The sequence below is a fragment of the Vombatus ursinus genome, unplaced genomic scaffold (assembly GCF_900497805.2).
Source record: "Vombatus ursinus unplaced genomic scaffold, bare-nosed wombat genome assembly UNPS02015175.1, whole genome shotgun sequence".
NCBI lineage: Eukaryota > Metazoa > Chordata > Mammalia > Diprotodontia > Vombatidae > Vombatus > Vombatus ursinus.
In genome coordinates, this window is record NW_020954953.1 from 22,830,980 (window position 1) to 22,850,640 (window position 19,661).

Consider the following 19,661-nt stretch of genomic DNA (forward strand, 5'->3'; position numbering starts at 1 on the left):
TGGACACAACTGAAAAATGACTGAATGACAACAACAACAATGGGAGATTGGACATTATGATCACAGTAGTTGAAAGTGATCAGGATTGTATACCAGCAGTTTTGCTTTACTATCATCAGAATGGGCGTGACTTGTCAGAGAAGATGAATCTATTATTTATTCCTTGGAAGGGTAGGGCTACAAAGATGCTAATGCATTTAAAAATACAATGTCTACAAATGAAAACTTGGCATTTGGTTTCAAGCAAAGGTGTAATTATAGATAGGTAATGGTATCCAGATGATCCTGACACTTTAGAAATAAAAAACCTCTTCTAGATCTTGGAGACTTGCATTGTCTAATGAGTTTAATGACATTTTTGTCAGAGTTCATCTGCTGAGAGAATTGTGAGTGAGGTCATATGTTGTTCCTAAGAAAAGAGAAATTAATATGTGTGGATGAGAAAAACCTATCTTCATGTTAATAAAAAGTCTTCAGGGTCTGAGTTCATAGTTTTTCAGAGAAAAACTTCTAAATATCACGGCCAAGACGAGAGTAGCCTTATGTAAAAAACAACTGATTATCCACCAATTTCATATAAGACTTATGTGAAAAACTTATGTTACTACCCTTTGTTCTTTCTCTGTATGATGTTAACAGAAGTAATCTTTTATATGCTATATAAATATGGTGTTATAAAGAGGCAGTTTTGTCACAGTGGATAAAGGGCTGGCTTTTAAGTTACAGATGGCATTTGTTTAGGGCCTGCCTCTGAGGTGTTCTCATGTGTGGCCTTGAGCAAGTTACTTACCTTTTCAGTGCTCCCAGGCAACTCTCTAAGATGGTAAGATGCTAAGCACATGCTAATCTGCATTGGAAGAGGAAAGTTAAGTCATCCTGAGTTCCCTATGCCAGCGAAATCATAGCAAGCGCACACACACACTATTTTAGTTTTATGTTGATTGCATTAAGAGGTGTGTGTGTGTGTGCGCGCGCACGCCTGCGCAACTTGACAGATTTGTTTTCCTTATATTACAAAGTGACCAAAAGTTCATATGGAGTTGGTGTGTGCTTTTTTGCTTAGACCTATTCATATAATTTATTTCAGATTTGCTTGAATTTATGTCCATAGCTATTATAATTGCAAAGTAAAGTAATATTTATGCTGATAATTGATGATAATAAATCAAAGTAACCTGGGTGCTGTAATATGTAAAATTCTTAATACCAGTTTCCTAAATGAAATGTACTTGGTGCATACATTACAAACACTTACTTGATGACCTTTTTTCTTTTTTCTAGGTGCCTTGCTATGTGTTTGATCAAGAATTAAGAAAGCATGATTTGAATCCATTGATCAATACCTCTGGTAGCTACTTGGTGGATGACTCCGATCATGATGCTTCCTTGTTCATCAACATTTGTAGAGACATAGGTCTGAATCTGTGTTTGTGTGTGGGGAACTACTGTTGTTTGGGATTTTCTGAAGACTCAAGTCTTGAGTTTCTGAAGCTACTTTGTTTCTTTTCTGGTTTGAAATTGACATTTATAATTGTCCTAGCAAAACACCCTACCATTTTTATCTTCTAAATAGGTGTTTTACCCTGCCTCCCTATTCATAATCTAGTGATTTTCTGTCCTTTATTTCAGGCAGTACATATTACTGATCAAACTGAAACCCTTGTGCTGTGTTAGCTTTCTGCCTAACAGTACTCCCAAGGGTTGATCTTAACCCAAGACTAGCTCTGTTATGTGTTGTTGGATATTGGGCAAGAGGGAAGGTAGAGTATCAAATAGAGATTTAGCCCTAGGTAACCGTTTGAATCACTGATCCAGAGATGGATGATATTAGATCTCTTGGATGTGCCCTGAGTGGAGAACATACGAGTAGGCACAGCTGTGACTCCTTTGTGTTTTAGGGGAAAACCCTGGGGGAGTTTTGCATCTGCTAACCCATGTAGTGCTTCATTTTCTAGTTGTGTGTGTGTGTCTGTCTGTGTCTGTGTGTCTGTCTGTGTGTCTCTGTGTGTGTCTGTGAGTGTCTGTGTCCTGAGACTTTCCAGAACCTGTTGACAGAAGCCCTGGGATTTTTCCCAAATAGTAGTTGTGAAAAGTCTTAGGCCAGTTCAATAGCTCTTAGAAGACTAAAGGCCCAAGTTCCTAGTGTAGTCTTGTACTTGACTCCGTCTTAATTCTTAAAGATGAGTATTATGCTCTTCCACCAAGGGCAGCATGGTCAGTCCTTCAGGCCAAGGCTTTCTGTGGCACAGGTATCAAGGAGAACAAAGATAGTGCCAATTTCCTCCTATACTAAGTCTTCAGTTAGACATGTTGGGACTGATATATTCTGCTGGTGATCTAGTGAAAAGACATTCTCTCGTGTTAGCTGAGTACTTTTGTGTTCTTTAAGTTGTACCGTTTATTAAATTATAAACTGCAAAGCAATTTTTAAAAAGATTGATATTTCTACCCTTAATTTTCCATTTCTATACTTGGTGTTTCAGGTTTTGGACCTAGGAAAGTTTTAAAAAGAAATTTTGAAAATTATTCCACCAGTTGTATGGAATAATATTTTATCTAAACTAATCCAAGAAAATTTTCCTTTTTTGGTATCAGTTTATGTCAGGAGATTTTTGTTGCTCCCAATGGCATCCTGTTCAAATGTATTCCTTTGGAGAAAAACAGTTCTTTATAGATTAGGACTTTTTCTTAAATTCATTAAAAACTAAAATTCCTTCATAATCAGCCAATAATATTTTGTAAGTTATGGATAGAGTTCCTGTAGTCAGGAAGATCTGGTTCAAAATCTGTCTCTAACACTTATTAACCATGTAACCATGGGAAAGCCAGTTAAGGTCTTTGATGTTTAAGACTGTAAGTCAGAGGTGTTAAACCACAGCCATAGGTCATGTTGGGGCCAGCAACAATCCTGAGGGCTGGAGAGTGTGGTCCTGATCATACTAAAATTTAATTGGGAAATATTAATGGATCTGTTTTTATTGGAGTTTGATGCCACTGCTGTAAATTATGACTGAATTACAGTCTACATCAGGGGAGAGAATTCCTGTACCAAACTCTCAGGTCATTGATTTCTTGAAATGGGCAGAGTGGTCTACCTAGAGTAGTTGTAGTATGAGTATGGTAAAGACAAGAAATCTGATGGTAACAAATACAACCTGCATGAAAAAAACCTTGATTTCCAAACTTGACCTTGTTCGTTGACCTACTGCTTCTGTAATATAATCCGTCACTTGATTGTTTTTCTTTTAAACTAGGTGGTTCAAGTCAAGAGACACGCTTTTGTCCCTCTGGTAGTGCAGCATGCCTGGTGAAGGGGAATCAAGGTTATGATGTTGGAAGGCCAAAAGAAGGACTGAAATTAATGGACGGAGACAGGTCAGTCTGCTACTATAGCAGTCTTCCCCATTGTGTTATTACCTGAGGAAGATATGAGTTAATAATTCTGCCTCCATTTGAAACTCAAAATCATTGACATCTTGTTCACCTGGTGCTTAGGTTGCAACACCAAAAACTGCCATTGCTTTTATGCTCATCAGTGATTGTTCTGATGGTGTAAATCTCCTGAGCTACCTTTATCCCATTGCTGCCTGCAGGAGTGGATAATTTGCTGAGGTCCGAGACATTCATATAAGTGATATAGTTGTGTGGGGTTTTTGAAGTTGAGCCTTGTGTACGTGCATGTCCCCCTTGAGGAAGAGAGCATTTAAAAAAGCAAACAGTACCAAGAAGTCATCTCCTTTTTTTCTCTCTGCCTTCCTTTACTCTGTAGGAAACAATTTTTTTCAGAATCCAAAACTAAGTAGGTTCAGTTTTTGAGCTAGTGCTTTCTTGTTTATTGAATTTGTATCCCACCACCACCACCATCACCAATCATTTATTGAGCTCTTAACTGTATGAGGGTTACAGTGGATGTAAAGAATGAAACAATATCTACTCTCATGTTGGCCTAAGTTCTGTGAGGGAGACATTAAGTAAGTGTCCATAAGTAGAAGCACATGCACAAAAAATACAAGCAAATGGGAGGGAGGGGAGAGTGCTAGCAGTTTGGGAGACTCAGGTAAGGCATTATGTAGAAGGCAGTAGTTGAGCTGCATCTTGAAGGGAAGAAGGGATTCTTTGAAATGGAGGTAAGGAAAGAGTGTATTTCAGAAATGTGAGACAACCAGCACAAAGACCTGCAGACAGAAGATAGACTATTATACATGAGAAACAGTGACAGCCAGTTTGACTGGATTTGCATAGGGCAGGAAGGGGATTGAGGTACAGTGAGTCTGGAAAGATATGAGGGACTTTAGAAGCTAGACACAGGCAAGAGGGGAGTCATTGGAGTTGATTGAGAATAGTATCAAAGAAGAGGGGGTGAACAATATCCAATGTAGAAAATGTTGTAGTATTTTAGTATTACTCTACTGATTATACTTTCTGCTTATATTGTACCTTGGCGGGGGGATAATTTTACTGGTGATCTGATTTTTGTAAAAAGTTCCTAGATTCAGTCCAAGTCTATGGATTGAGTTTTCAACGTGTTACATACAGATAGTGGACTTTGAGGACTTTGCAGCAGTTTGGGATTGGTGGTATATTAGGTATATGTTTAAAAAAAAAACCGATTTGTTATTTGCTGCTATCTGTTTCTCAGATTGTTTCTGAAAGGATTTCGAGAGTATTGCATGACGAAAGTTGAGGTAGAAAGACAAAAGCTTGGAAACACATTACAAAAAGACAGGCTTCTGCCTTTTCAGTTTTATTTATAAATTGTATTCAGATCTTCAGTAGAAGGGTTCCTCAGAATATTTTTCAGATTTCCAATTAAGATATTTAACTTGGGTTATAAATAAATCTGGCCATTTAATGGCATTGTGTGAAATCATGTGGGGTCTTTCCCTGAAAAATCCCACTGGAGAACCTAGAGCTTCTAAACCAGTGGTGCTGTCTTTTAGTTAAAAAAAAAAAAAAAAAAAAAGCAGGAGGCTTGCTTTGGTCTTGGCAGCCATTTACTGTTGATTTTGAAGAGGAAGTGGTAGTATAGATTATTGGCTTAAAAATCGGTTATCTTGTTTGGGTTTTTTTTGCTTGGTTATGGGATAGGGTGTATGTACTATTAAAGGTTTAAAGTTGAATAGCTGTTTCTGTTCTTAAGATTTATATTATGTCTGTGGCAGGAGAGTTACTTTTTATTTTTTAAAGAGACAATTAAATGCTTGAGCCACACAGTATTCATTCAGAGTCTCCATTGGGTTTTATTTTTTGGAAATAAAGAGAATAAATTATTTTTTAATGAAAGTTATTTATAATTTTTTTCATTAAACCCTAACAAGAGTAAATGTTCTAGACTCTGGAGGCAAATGATGCATTTAAAATGTAAATTTGACTTTTAATCTGATAACTTCTGTTTAATTTGTTTCTTAGGCTTGTCCTTAGTTATGTGAAAGAAGGTGAAGATCAGCCCACTTTCTGTGATGGTCATACTCCAGCAGTGACTATTACATTTATTTGTCCATCAGAGAGAAGAGAAGTAAGTTATTCTGTGACATGGCTTTTTCTTCTTCTTTTTTTTTCTTTCTTTTAGACAATTGGGGTTAAGTGACTTGTGTCACACAGCTAGTAAGTGTCAAGTGTTTGGTCTGAGGCTGGACTTGAACTTAGGTCCTCCTGACTTCAGGGCCAGTGCTCTATCCACTGCGCCACCTGTTCTGTAGAACTGCTGCTAAATTATCATACACCTTAAATAGCGTGGGAGTGGTTGTGTTTCTGTGTCATTGGATGTAAAGGGAAGAGCAGTAAAAGGTTAAGTTTCTGCATAAGTAAATATGTAAAATTGAGATGAGACCTGTAGAGTTTAGTTTGGCTAAACAGTAAGCCATTGCAAGCAGCTTACTATTTGGTTTTTATTTTTATTAACCTGAGAGACTTTTATGTAGGGAATTTTATTATGGATTAGGAAATCTTATTTGCTTGGCTCTGACTTGTGCTGAATCTAATAAGTTCTTCAGCAAGGTACTGTTTATATAAGATAACAAGAATACAGTTTAATCAAGGCTGGTTTGCTGTTAACACACCCAGATTTATACATCACTTATTTTTGCCTTTTATGAAAATACTGAATACATTCCTTTTTAAAAGTAGCCCTCATCCTAAGTACTTCATTATATCCTTATTTTCATTTTGTAGGTAAAGATGTAATACTGGGCTTAAGACCTAATTAAGGGAACTTAATTGATGGGGGTGGTGGTGGTGGTAATTTTTTCTTTTAAAAAAAAACTGAATTATAATATGGTATGAGGTGCCACATTGTCCTGTTGTGTGTGAGGAGTAGCCAGAGTAAGTTAGGAAGGGGGTCTTCTCCAGAAAGTTGACCATTAGATGTGTTCCTGTTGGTTTTTTTTTTGTTTTTGTATTTGTGTGTGTTTTTTACTCCAAGAACTCATCAAGGCAAATGAATGCGGTATAGAATGATTTGACTGAGTGCCCACATCCATAAAAGTAACAATCTTTACAATATTAAAGTAATCCTGTGGCATTATCTTTTAAGTAACAGTAATGTCCTCTGTGTTTAGCAAGAAGCAGTTGGTTTTTATGCTAGTTCAATTCATCAAGCATTTATTATGCACTTACTATGTGCAACCTGGGTCTTTGTATAACCGAGAGATGGCAGAGGAGGCCTCACCATTTATTGGGTAGAGACATTTAACATACGTGTATGAATGTTATTTTGACTTCTATTGGCAATTACAGATAATAAATGAATAAGAAAGGTGTAACAGAAACAGGTATGTAAGTTGAAATCAATGAAGATGGTATTTTACATGTCTGTGACTTATTTTCCAATTGTTAACTCCTCTTCAAAATTAGTGTATATTGACTTTAATTTTGTAATGCCTGTATTTTCCTTATTCTCTTGATCTCCATTACCATATGTACTAAAATTTTTGTGGTTATTGTTAACTTTGACCACGTAGTTCTAGTCAGTGTATTTATTGTTATTTTGATTGAACTTTCATTTGTTTAACAATCTCTTCATATTTTTTTGAATTCTTAATATTCATTGTTACTTCTGATGAAATGATATGCCATTATAGGTATATAATTTTATTTATTCAGCCATTACTTGTCACCTAGTTTGTTTCCAATTTTTTTATTTTATTAAAAAAAAAGAGTAGGATTATTTTCATTCTGAGAGGAATTTTTTTTTTAAGCCTCATCAGTAATCTTCTTGGGATATAACCCAACTGGTGGAGATTGTTGAGTCAAAAATGTATGTATATTTAAAAATTTTATATTTCCATATTACTCTCCAGTGTGCTTGGGACTAGTTCACAACTCTTCCTGCAGTATATTTCCATGTCTGTTGCACCAGTATTGAGTTTTGTCATCTCATCATCTTTGCCAGTTTTGTAGAATCTCATGATTATTTAATTTTAATTTCTTTTATTAGCATTCTTGAACTTTTTAGTGTGATTATTGATACTTTGATGCAGCATCTTTTGAGGCAGCAGCCAATCATTAGAGAAATTTAATTTTAAGCTTATTATAGTTAAATTCACTGGCCAGCATTCATGTTGAATCTTTATATTTAGTCTAGTTCATTGGCACTTTTAGGTGCTTGATTAATGTTTTCAAAGTTTATAATAATTTTAAGGGCTTATTTAGGTTTTTAGGTGACTGACCTTATTTAAATATTTCTTGAGGTATAAGTTTCCTCTGAAAGCTCTATATATGGGAAGCATATGATGGGTACATGAAGCTATAAGACCTTTTGATTTTAGAGTGATTTAAGTAACCTCTTTTTAGTCTTCAGATTTTGGATTATGGATTTGTAGACTTAAAGAGCTAGAAGGTCCTTTTGAGATAATGTAGTGTGTGGTGCACGCATACACACCATTCCTCCCTCCCCCCTCCTTTACAGATGAGAAAGTTGAGGCTCGGAGAGGATAGCTGACATCTGGGGCAAGGGCAAGTTAACTGCAGTTTTCTGGGCTTTGCAAATGTGGGGTGTAATGCAACTCTCTTCAGCATATCCTTATGCAGTTTTAGTTAGCTACTCTTTAGATAATGCTTTTGTTTATTTATTGATATCATGTTGGTCACCAAAAAATGCTTCCTCTACCTTTCCTAGTATTTATTCAAATTTGGCTAGTATTTGTTCAAATGTGTTTCTATTTTGGGGTGATTATTTAATTTTCTGATACTAGTTAATGTTCTGAGGTGCATGCATGTGTGCGTGTGTATATGTGACCTATGACTCTAGTTTAAATTCTTATCTCCCCAGCAAGTATCAGAAGTAATCCACTTTATGTTTTTAGTAGGTCTTCTCTAATACAAAACCTATTTATGTAGTACAAGGTACTTTCTCATAATTTATTCCTTTCCTGGAAAGTTGTGTATAAATTGAATTGTTACTGAGTCATAACGTTTTAAATGCAGTTAGGGAGATGAGTATTTAGGGAGTCCTCCTGTAAAGTGAGTTATTATCTCCAAATTAATCTCCTTTGTATGTTTGACCTTTTGCCTGTTGAGCTGTCAGAGAACAAAGCAAATCTTCCATTTTTTCCTGTGGTGTGCTCATCAAACATGAATGGAGCTTTGTGCTTTTAAATAACTGTTCTTTTCTGTTTGGTTTTATTAGGGCACGGTTCCTAAGCTTACTGCTAAATCCAATTGCCGATATGAAATTGAATGGGTCACAGAGTATGCTTGCCACAGAGATTATTTGGAAAGTAAAACCTGTATTTTGAATAGTGAGCAACATGATATCTCTATTGACCTTACCCCTCTCACCCGGAAGAAAGGTATGTGTGCCATAGTCTCCCCCTTATGCCTTCCTCTTGTTTATTAATAAGAAATTTCCTGGCAAGAAAGTTGTATAATCATCAGGTATATCATGTTGAGCTTAGTTTGGTACTTAAATGAGGAATTTTGAATGAAATGAAGTGAGGAAAAAAATGTTTCTGATCCCTAGTAATGTGAGGGAACTCTTACTTGGAACTAAAGATGTATTTCGTTTTGGTTTTATTTTTAGGTTATGAATCACCATACTCTGCTACAGATGGAAAAGAATATTTTTATTATATGAATGTTTGTGGAGGCACGGAAGTCCCCGTTTGCAGTAGTAAAAGAGAAGCTGCTGTTTGCCAGGTGAAGAAGGAAGATCGAGAACAAGTCAAAGTGGCAGGAAAATACCAGAACCAGACCCTCCGGTGTGTTAATCGTGGCTTTTGTGCAGTGCTGATGCATACCTCTGCTTATTTGCTTAAAAAAAAAAATAAACCTGAGAACCTTATTCTCTCTCCTCTCTTCCTCCTCAATCCTATAAAGTAGACAGAAAAATGACCTTGAGCCAGCATTCCTCCCTGCTGCAACTAGGCTTGTGGTTTTTGTAGGACTGTTTTGATATCAAATTACCCAAATGATTACATACTATTAAGCTGGAATTCTATCTTTGTAGTATGGTTGAGTGATCTTGTGTTAAAATTGGCATTTATTATAAATGGTATCATTTCTATAGAAGTCTCACAAATATTAATTATATTAGTATGAAATTTGCATTACATTAGTAATATAATTACATTGGCATGTAATTATTTCAGTAAATTCAAATCTGGGGTTTTTTTTTGAGATATCTTGGTTTTTCTATGACAACTCTAATGTCTGATGACACTGTAGTGTGATGGAAGCTTGTAAGTAACTATAGGGAAAAGATAACTTCTCAAAGATAGCTTCAGTGCAACTCTTGACATTTAAATGAGTGCTTTTTTTAATCTTTAAAAATGTACCTGTGTGATTATGTGAGAATAAGTACTGACTTTTACCACCTAGTTAAGTTTCCAAATTAATTTGGCCATGTGATATTTTTAGGTTTGAAATATGTTTATAGAGTTCACAAATGCTGGTCTAGTGACCTAGATTTGGGGGTGTGGAATGTAATTATTAAAGTGTATTAGGGAAACCTGGAAGCAAAATAAAGGAAATTAGGCCAATTTTCATAACTGCCACATGTCATTTTTCACATTTCAGTTGCCATAGCCGTGAGCTACCATGACTTAGGGAAGCGTAGCCTTAATGACTTGTTTCAGATTTTAGGAGTAGTAGCGTTATCAAACATTGAGCAAAGATTTTAGTGCTGCACATACTTCTCTAGATTGATATTGATACTAACATGTTTGGGTTCTGTTCTCATGGTGTGTTGTCTAGAAACAGCCTGCTTTGCTTGTCTGTGAGATTCTTTACTTAAATTTGGCCACATCTCTGTCTTTGACTTATGCCAATACTTTTGTCTTGTCTGAAGTCAGTAGTATCACAATTTCCTATATTGGCCCGTTAGCAGGACTCTAGGATGTACTCACCTCTATGCCTTACTTACTCTGAGCAACTCATATTCTACAACTGAAGGAAGAAATGGAAAGGCACTCTAGCCCTTGCTTACTCTTAACTCTTACCCTCCAACCTTATTTTCTACTATGCTGCTTAAGAAGTCTTGAGTCTTCCTTGCTAATCTGTTGGAGGATAAGACAGTCAAGTTGACAAGCATTTATTAAGCACTTACCACATGTAAGGCACTGTACTAAGCACAGGGGATTCCAAGAAAGGCAGATATCTTAACATGATAGAGAATATTGATCTGGATCAATTCAGGTGAAGTTTAACAGGGGTAAACATAAAGTCTTATAATTAAGTTTAAAAAAATCAGTGTCTTAAGTGTAAGATGGGAGGATGTGTTTAGATACCTCTTCAGAAAAAGATTTGGATGTTTTAGTGGACTGCGTGCTCACTATGAGTCATTAATTTGGTAATACAGCCAATAAAACTAATTCGTAGTATCCAGATTAAGGAGGTGGTAGTCTCATTGTAGTGTGTCTTAGGGAGACCATATTTGGCATATAGTATCAATTCTAGGCAACACATTTTAATGGAAGCACATTGATAAACTGGAGGGTGTTCAAAGGAGGGCAGCCGGCTTGATGAAGTCCTTGAACATGAAGCAGAAGGATTAGTTGGAGAAACAGGCTGTGTTTAATTGGGTAGAGAGAAAACATTGTGAGGGAGAGGGGATGAGAAAGGTATAATAGCTATCTTGTAGTATTTTGATGGCTGTGAAGTAAAGAAGTATTATTAGGCTAGTTCTCTTGGCCCTAGAGGGAATAACTAAGAGCATGGGTGGAAGTTTCAGGGAGGCAGATTTAGGCTTGATGTGAGAGAATTTCTTAACATTTAGAAATTTCAAAATGGAATGGCTTGCCTTGGAAGGTAGTTGATTGTTACTTAAAGGCCTTCAAGCAAAGGTTGAATGACTTCTTTCTTGTAGGGTATATTACGGACTAGATTCTTGAGTTAATGGTTTTATTAGATACCTTCTGAGGTCTCTTCCAATTTTGAGAGTTGGTGATTCCTTTCTTTTCTTGTCTCCTAGAAATAATCACTGGCATCACAATCTTTTCTAGAATATTTGGGTTTCATAGACTGTTGTTTGGGAACTGCTGTAGTTGACATAATTTCCATATCTGTTATGTTTTCATCTGGTTCATTTTCTCACATAACTAAACCCAGAAATTTTATTTACAAAGAGGAAAACTGTTCTAACTCTTGTGGCAAAATATCTTTGAATTTTTTTGTCTTAAATCTAATTCTTAACCGAGGCTAAAATGATTAAAAGACTTGATTTACTTGATACCCACTTCTTTAAAAATTTCACAGTCAGTAAATAACTTGCTGTCTTATTTGAAGGCTGATTGGTTCTTAATGGAGGGAGGGAGAGAAGGAAGGAGAGAAAGAGAATTTTGATTGTAAAATGCATTTATGTTAATGAATTTTAGATACTCCGATGGAGACCTCACCTTAATCTATCCTGATGGAGATGCATGCAGATCAGGCTTTCAGCGAATGACGATCATCAACTTTGAATGCAACAAAACAGCAGGTGAAGTTACAGTTTTATTTACTGTACTCGCTGCATTTGAATTCATGATCTTGTGTTAAAAGGAGAGAGCTTAATAGAGTGGTAAATTTTCCTTGGGAACTAGGCAGCCCCATATTCACTATGGCAAGATGACCTTTTTTTCTATTGCCTAATGGGTAGGAGTATTTCTCTAGGCATTCTGTTCGGTGACGCTAAACTTTTATGGCTGCTGTGCCAGCAGCTTATTAGAAACTGTTGTTTTGCTTTCATTTTGTTCCTCGATGATGTAATGGATATAAAAGTAAATCCTACTATCTTGATCTTCTTCAAATCTTCATCATTCAAGGCTCATCTCAAATATTTCTTCTACAAGCCTCTCCTGGTATTAACCTGGTGGTAGTGATTTTTCTCTAATCACTCAGCATTTTCCACTTTTGTTATGTACTTATAGTCTACTTTGTGTTAATTTTATCATTTTTGTACATTTCTGTCTTGTTTCTCTTGGTTGATGATAAATCTCAGGAAGCATTGACTGTCTTTTCTATGTTTGTATTTTCTCCCCTTCATTTAATACCTAGCTTTAGCACCTTTTACATGGAAGACATTTAACACTGACACTTAATGTTGAATAAATAAATGGTTATTCCATCATGGGATTTTTAAAAAAATTAAAAGTTACCTTTATAGGTTAACTCAGGCACTTAGGTCCTGCAATGGATAGAGCATTGGGCTTACAGTCAGGAAAATCTAAGTTCAAATCTGGCCTCAGATATTTATTAGCTGTGTGACCCTGGGGAAGGCAGATCTCTTTCTGCCTTGGTTTCCTCATCTGTAAAATGGGGATGATAATAGCATCTTCCTCCCAAGGTGGATGTGAAGACAGATGAGATATTTGTAAAGCCTTTGCAAACCTTAATGTGCAGTATAAATTTGTACTGTCATTGGCATGATAGTCACCCCAGATTTAGGAATAAATGTCCAAACTCTGTGGCATAGAAATTGGCTTTAAGGAAACTTTAATGGAAATGGATTGTAGGAAGATACTAGATGGTATTAAGTATCTACTGCAATATTTGGACCCCAGCCAACACTCTCAGGTCCAGCATTCTTTCCACTGTGCCATATTGCCTTATGTTCATAGGAGATGAACCTCTTGGTAAACAGACATTTCTGCAGTTTCTTGTTATAGGACACACAACAGAAGTTCAGACTGAGCTTTTGTTGGTTTTCATGCAGCTCCTCTTGCTTCCTATTCACATAATTAGGGAAAGCTTTTTGAAATCACATGGACTGTGGCATTTCAAAAAACAACAAATAACCTTTCTGCAATATTCTAATATAGCAGCTTACTTTTTGTGTGTAGTTCATATATGAAACTTCCTATAGAAATCTGTTCTGTGTTTATATTTCAAGTAAAGAACAGGGTATTTTGAATATCAGTCTTGAGGTAAGGGGCCTATGCTTTAGAAACCTTTGTGAGTAATGTGGATGAAGAAGTGAGGTCAATATTTCTGGCTTTATGCGGTTAATAATAAATAGGACAAGGATAATAATAATGATAATAATTTGCTGTGTAGTGAGGCCAGGCTTAGATTTACAGTAAAGCTCCAGATGAAAGTGTCCTTGGCAGAGAGGTCTAATTTATTGTTATCTTTTTCAGTCAGTACCATTACTACTGTTGTATTTACCAGTAGGCTTTTGTAGTTCACATGAACCAATTGTCACTTTAATACAACAAATATTATGTGCCAATATGTTATATAAATGTATGACTATTAATTGGCTATAAGAAACACTGTGTTTCCTAATCAATGTATTTCTTTTTAGGAAGTTCAATCCCTTTGTTATTTCTCTTTGGATCATTTGACCTTATAAAGTTTCATGCTTTAGCTATCTTTTCCATGTGATACTCTCTTTCCCACCTTTCTGCCTTTTCATACAACATATCCCTTTACCCGTCTGGTCTGGTCATCTTACTACTTTCCACAATATCCCCCTCATTTCTTTCATGTCAACTACAAGGTAAACTTACTAGGTCAAAGTTATCTGTTTTCTCTGTGCCACCTTCCAAAGCCTTCACCCACTTCCCAACCTTGAAAGGGAGTAATTATAGGAGATGACTTAAGGAAAAAGTGAAGGGTGTGAAAAATAAACATAGAGAAGAAGTTAGTATGGTTTGCATAAGGGAAAAAGGAAAAATCTTACATGATTTATTTATCAAAATTCATAGCAGGAGTAAATCACACCAGAGAAAATAACAAATTATTATAATTAAGTTAATATGAAATTAGTTGAAAGTATTTATCTTGGTGGATAAGAAACTAGCTTAGAAACAGGAAATAAAAAATAGAGATAAATGAATTCTATGTATGGAGAAGTGTTAACAGTAGGGTCTCTTAGTGTTGAGTACTAAAGCTCTCACTTAGCATTTTTGTAAATCATTTGAAAAAGAGTGTTATGTGGTGAAAAGTTTAACTTTGCAAAGATTTTTTTGCAAAAGCTTTTTCAAATTAGTAAAGTGTCCATCCAGTGTTTGTAAGTCAGAGGAAGATTTCACAAGACTTTTTATATTAATAAAAATGTAGCAGACAAACAGAGGGGAAATATATATATATATTTTTGTTACATTTGAGTTCCAAACTGTTTCCCTCTCTCCCAAACCGGAACTACAGAAGGCCAACATTTCATACATGCAGGCGGCCCCCCTTACCTCTACATACACACACACCCTTTATAATACATAGTTGCATATATCAGTTCTTTCTCTGGAGGTGGATAGCATCTTCCTTCATAGGTTGTTTGTAGTTGATTTAAACATTCATATATCTTAGAATAACTTAGTCATTCAGTTATTCTTCTAACAATATTGGTGTTATCTTGGTTCTGCTTGTTTCACTTTCATTATTTCATGCAAATCTTTCCATGTTTTCCTAAAATCAACCTGCTCATCATTTCTTATGACACAGTAGTATTTCATCACATACATACCCATTCATCTATTCCCCAATTGATGGGCATCCTCTCAGTTTCCAATTTCTTGTCAGCACAAAGAGAGCTGCTATAAATATTCTAGAATACATAGGTCCTTTTCCTTTTTCCCTGATTACTTTGGGAAACAGACCTAACAGTGGTATTACTGGGTCAGAGAAAAATGCTTTAGACTAACTTCAGGATGATAGGCTCCAAATTTCCTGTTAATCTTTCAAAAAAATGAACTAGGAGTCAGACTGTTTTGTGAAGACATTGGCACAATGTACAACTTGCCAACAACATACCGTGCATCATCAGGAGAGAGCTTGGAAGAAAGTGTTATGAGGCAAAACTGTACTGTATTCACACCTACAATACTGTGTATTATTCTAGTCTTTGAGCCTGAAGGAAATAATGAAGCCATAAACAATCTGGATAAGATAAACTGAAATAATGAAGGGAGTTGAAGGAACTATACTGGAGGTAAGCTTCTTTACCAAAGAGCAGATATGATGGAAGTTTTTAAAATCATGAATGGTGTGGATAGGGTGGCCTTGAAGAGTGCAAATTGAGGCTTTCAGGAAGCATTGTCTGCATTGGGCAGTGAAGAGGTTTGAAGAGTGTATATGATGAAAGTATACCTTTGACAACATTAGTATTGGCAGTAGGGTTGGCCTTAGTATGATGTCTGCTGGTTACCCTTTAGTCTTCTTTCAGATTTCTTCACTGAACATTTTCTAAAAATACGTAACTTGTGTTTTTCTGTATTTGTGTCATATGCATATCTATGCCATTCGTCACTTGGTAGAAATACCTAGATAATGGATTTGTGACTGGGCAAGAAATACCTTAGTGTTTTCCCTCACTATTTAAGATCCCTAAGATTTTGACCATAATAATCACATATTTTGTGTGTGTGTGTGTGTGTGTGTGTGTGTGTGTGGTGTGTCTGTTTACCTCTTTAGGCAATGATGGAAAAGGAACTCCTGTGTTCATGGGTGAGGTTGATTGCACCTACTTTTTCACGTGGGATACAAAATATGCTTGTGTCAAAGAGAAAGAAGATCTTCTTTGTAGAGTTACTGATGGGAAGAAGCGATATGATTTGTCCTCGTTGGTTCGTCACTCAGGTATGGTTCTTTTGGCATTTGTACTCTTCCCTTCCCCTCCCCCCAATTCTTTCAAGTGGCTGGTTGGAGATATTTCTGACTCTTGCCTCTTTTCCCATAGTTGTCTGATAATTGAATTATATTGAATTTTAGGAATGGAAAAGGACCTTAGAGAGTAGAAAATCCAGGTTCCACATGTTATAGGGAGGAATTAGGTCCAGAGAGGCTAAGTCATCTGCCCAAGGTCACTTAGTGCTTTGGATAATTAAATTGAGAAGAAATTGCCCTTTAAAGCACCTTCCATAGCTTCTTGTCTTGTGGTCTTAGGTTTATACAGATTTTGTCACTACTCAGATTTTCACCTTTATTTCATTTTTTACTATCTTCACAAAACTCTATAAAATAGAGTAGACATTATTGCAGTTTAAAAAAAATGAATAAACAGAAGCAGACATAAAGTGAATTGTCTGAAACTCCATACATGGCTAATCATAGGTTTGGACCAGAAACCCTTGGTTTCTTTTTTAAAGTTACTATTTTTGAAAAAGAAATGTTACTTTTTGAAATGAAGCCTGATTCCTCATTCTTTTATATGTATATATCTAAACCCATGCATTGTATAACATGTCTGCATATATGTATTTGTGCGTATGCATTAAAGTAGTATGCAAATCAGGAGTCCTTTGTATGTATGCACATATCCTATATTTCTTATTCTATCCCTCCAGTGAGGTGTATAACTGGTGTATTTTATTGTCACATTAGATTCCTCTAATATAACTCGCTTTCTAAAGTGTATAGTGAAGTGTTTAAACTTACATACTTTTGTTGGCTTGAAGGGCCTCCTTTCTTCTTGTGAACGTTTATCTAGTTTTCTAACCTGTTCAGAAATGTGCTGGCCACATATCCATCAGCATATCATTTTATCTGCAGTGTGTGTACTGCTGATCTTTTTATTTCAAGATTATTGCAACATTGGTTGTGGTTATTTCTATGTGATTATCAGAGCACTGTGGAAATAATAAACCTTTCCACATCATCACTTAATTAGCTAGATGACCTTTGACAGTAGTTCATTTAAACTCTGTGAGTCTTAGTGTCCTTATCTGTAAAATGGGAATGATAACTGACCTCACAAGCTTGTGAAGAGAGCACTTTCTAAACCTCGAAAGTGCTTAATAAAGTGGGGACCATTTTTGTTTCTGTCACACTTGGATTTGTGGCCCAGAACGATTGACTTCTTGCCAGATTATTGCAGTCTTTGGTTCTATGTCAGAGGTTTTGTTTTGATGAAGGGCACACTGTCTTTGCCACTCATTTATTGTTGACATCTGGCATCTTATATTGTTTTATATTTTTATGTACAGACCTTATTTAAAAATTGCCCTTTTTATTATAAACTTAAAACTTACCCAGCAGAACATTTCAGTATACAAAGGGGAAAAAGGGATTGTAGATAAAACCACAAACCCCTGTTACATAACTTTTTAAAAAAAAAGTGGATGCTAATTTTAACATGGTACTAACAAATTACTGTTAGTTTGTGCTCCTTCTGAGCTTCTGTATATTTTTAAAATGTTTTAGTGATGCTCTTTAAACAAAATTTTAAACCTCTTACTTCCTTCTCACTCTCCCCTTCTTCCCCCATTCTGTCTCTGTCTCTCTCACTCACATGTTCACACACACACACACACACACACACACACACACACACACACACACACACCCACACACACACATTCACACCCACCCACCCACCACAAATAGCCTTGTCTAGTAACAGCTAAGCATAGTCACTGGCCTTGTCTGAAAATGCAGCCCTAACCAGTAACATCCCTACCAAGGAGTGGGTCCACATTTCATACAGATCCTTTGCCCTCATCTATATTGTAAGCCCCTTGAGGGTAGGACTATGTCTCATACTTTTTCCCCCCCATATCCAAAAGAACTTCTTGGCACTTAATAACTTTCTTGGAGATGTAAAAGGTTGAAAACTGCTACTGAAGAGTCAGGTTTAAAACTTGATGGCATGTTCATGTATCACATTTCTTTTTTTTTTTTTCCTCTAGACTTGTTAAAAAAAAAACAGGCTGAATTTTTAATTTCCATGTAGCTTCTTCCTTGCTGTTTGGGTTTCTTACATAGTAGCTACCTTATTACGGGACTCTGAAGAACCATGTTGAGTTGCTTCCCCCTCCCCGCCGCCCCCCCCTTTTTAAAAGCCTATTCCAGTGACATGATATATTTCAATTACATTAAAGTAGAATCATGAAAATCTCATCTGTTTTTTATATGGATTAATTTTCTAGTTTAGGTTACTGAAAGTTAACTCTAATTGTTTAGATTAATTGTTATTGGTGGTGGTGACTTAGTAAGACTATTGTTTTTGACTGAAGGTAAATTTTTCTGTTTTAGAATTGGAGAAAAATTGGGAAGTTGTGGACAGTAGCCTCATAGAATCAGGAAAGAAACACATTTTCATCAATATTTGTCATAAAGTACTTCAGGAAGGGAAGGCTAAAGGTTGCCCAGAAGATGCAGCTATATGTTCTGTTGGTGAGTATAACATCCAGAGAAAACACTGTGGTAGTTTTCTTCTAGGGCTTATAAAACTTTATCACTTTAAAAGGGTTTGGCTGTTTTTTCAGAGACATAAATATCTTATTCATAAGCCATATGGTTGTGATGCTCAGTGAACTTTGAGTTTCAGAGAAAGCTTGTCTGACTGAGGCTTCAGTTGAGAGTCAAAAATAAAGCTGATAAAGATTGGCTGTAGATGGAAGAAGTATTGGGCAAGGCTGTTAACATGAAGAACCACAAAGAAAACGTTCTGTCCCTGAATACTGTTGTGTTATGTGATCTTAAGATACTATTGTTGACAGTTCTATAAATTAACTGTGCTTTTACAGTTAATCACTCAGATTTTTTCTTAAATTGTGGTCTAAGAAAAAGCCAAATATAAGAGCCTTTATCCAGATGATCACCTGGATTTGTGTGGGACAGGCACAGTTTCAAATAGTGTGTCCCATTGTCACCTAAAACCAGGTCTGGCCTACAAATTCCAGTGTTTCAGCAATTAGGAACTGGTTGAGTCAAGGCTGAATTTTAATCAAAATATTCATAAAGCCAAAAGAAAAGATTTTCTATTTTAAATTATAGATGGAGAAAACTCTATAACTTCTCAGAGATATCTAGCCAAATTGTCTGGCATTTTATAGGTTTATGGCTGTATATGTGTGTAATATGAATGTTTGTGGTGGTGTTGGCAAAGTGGTAGGAAAAATCGGCTACTACTTTTCCCAGGATAAAACCTCTGAACATTATTTCATGTATTAATACATAAAGGCCTGGGTTATTATGGCTGTAAGGCAAAATAAATTGACTACAATGAGGGGCAAAATGGTATAGTGGGTAAAGAGCCAACCTTGGGGTTGAGAAGACCTAAGAAAGACCTGCCTCTCACATTTAATTCATTTTTTAAGCATTTCTAAATGTTTTCTGTGTCAGCACAGTAATAAGTAATGAGATGCCAACGCTCCTACCCTAGAAGAACTTATTTTTACATGTTGTCAGTGTAATTATCCTTTAACGTCTCAGTGCCCCAGATACTCTAAGACTGAGTTACTCATCTACATTGATGAACTGGTAGAGGGTATGTACAGTATTCTGAGTTATCCAGAAGTAATTGT

The 19,661-nt window shown here is 36.0% G+C and overlaps 1 protein-coding gene across 1 annotated transcript in view; it reads left to right on the forward strand.

The window, feature by feature from the left end:
• LOC114031528 (cation-independent mannose-6-phosphate receptor-like) overlaps positions 1–19,661 on the forward strand; it is a 142,396-nt gene that overhangs the window by 55,799 nt on the left and 66,936 nt on the right. The window contains exons 5-12 of the mRNA XM_027846658.1: positions 1,282–1,414; positions 3,255–3,375; positions 5,410–5,515; positions 8,627–8,789; positions 9,020–9,197; positions 11,811–11,914; positions 15,829–15,993; positions 18,388–18,528. Of these exons, the coding sequence (XP_027702459.1) occupies positions 1,282–1,414; positions 3,255–3,375; positions 5,410–5,515; positions 8,627–8,789; positions 9,020–9,197; positions 11,811–11,914; positions 15,829–15,993; positions 18,388–18,528 (1,111 nt within the window). The remainder of the gene's footprint in view (positions 1–1,281; positions 1,415–3,254; positions 3,376–5,409; positions 5,516–8,626; positions 8,790–9,019; positions 9,198–11,810; positions 11,915–15,828; positions 15,994–18,387; positions 18,529–19,661) is intronic.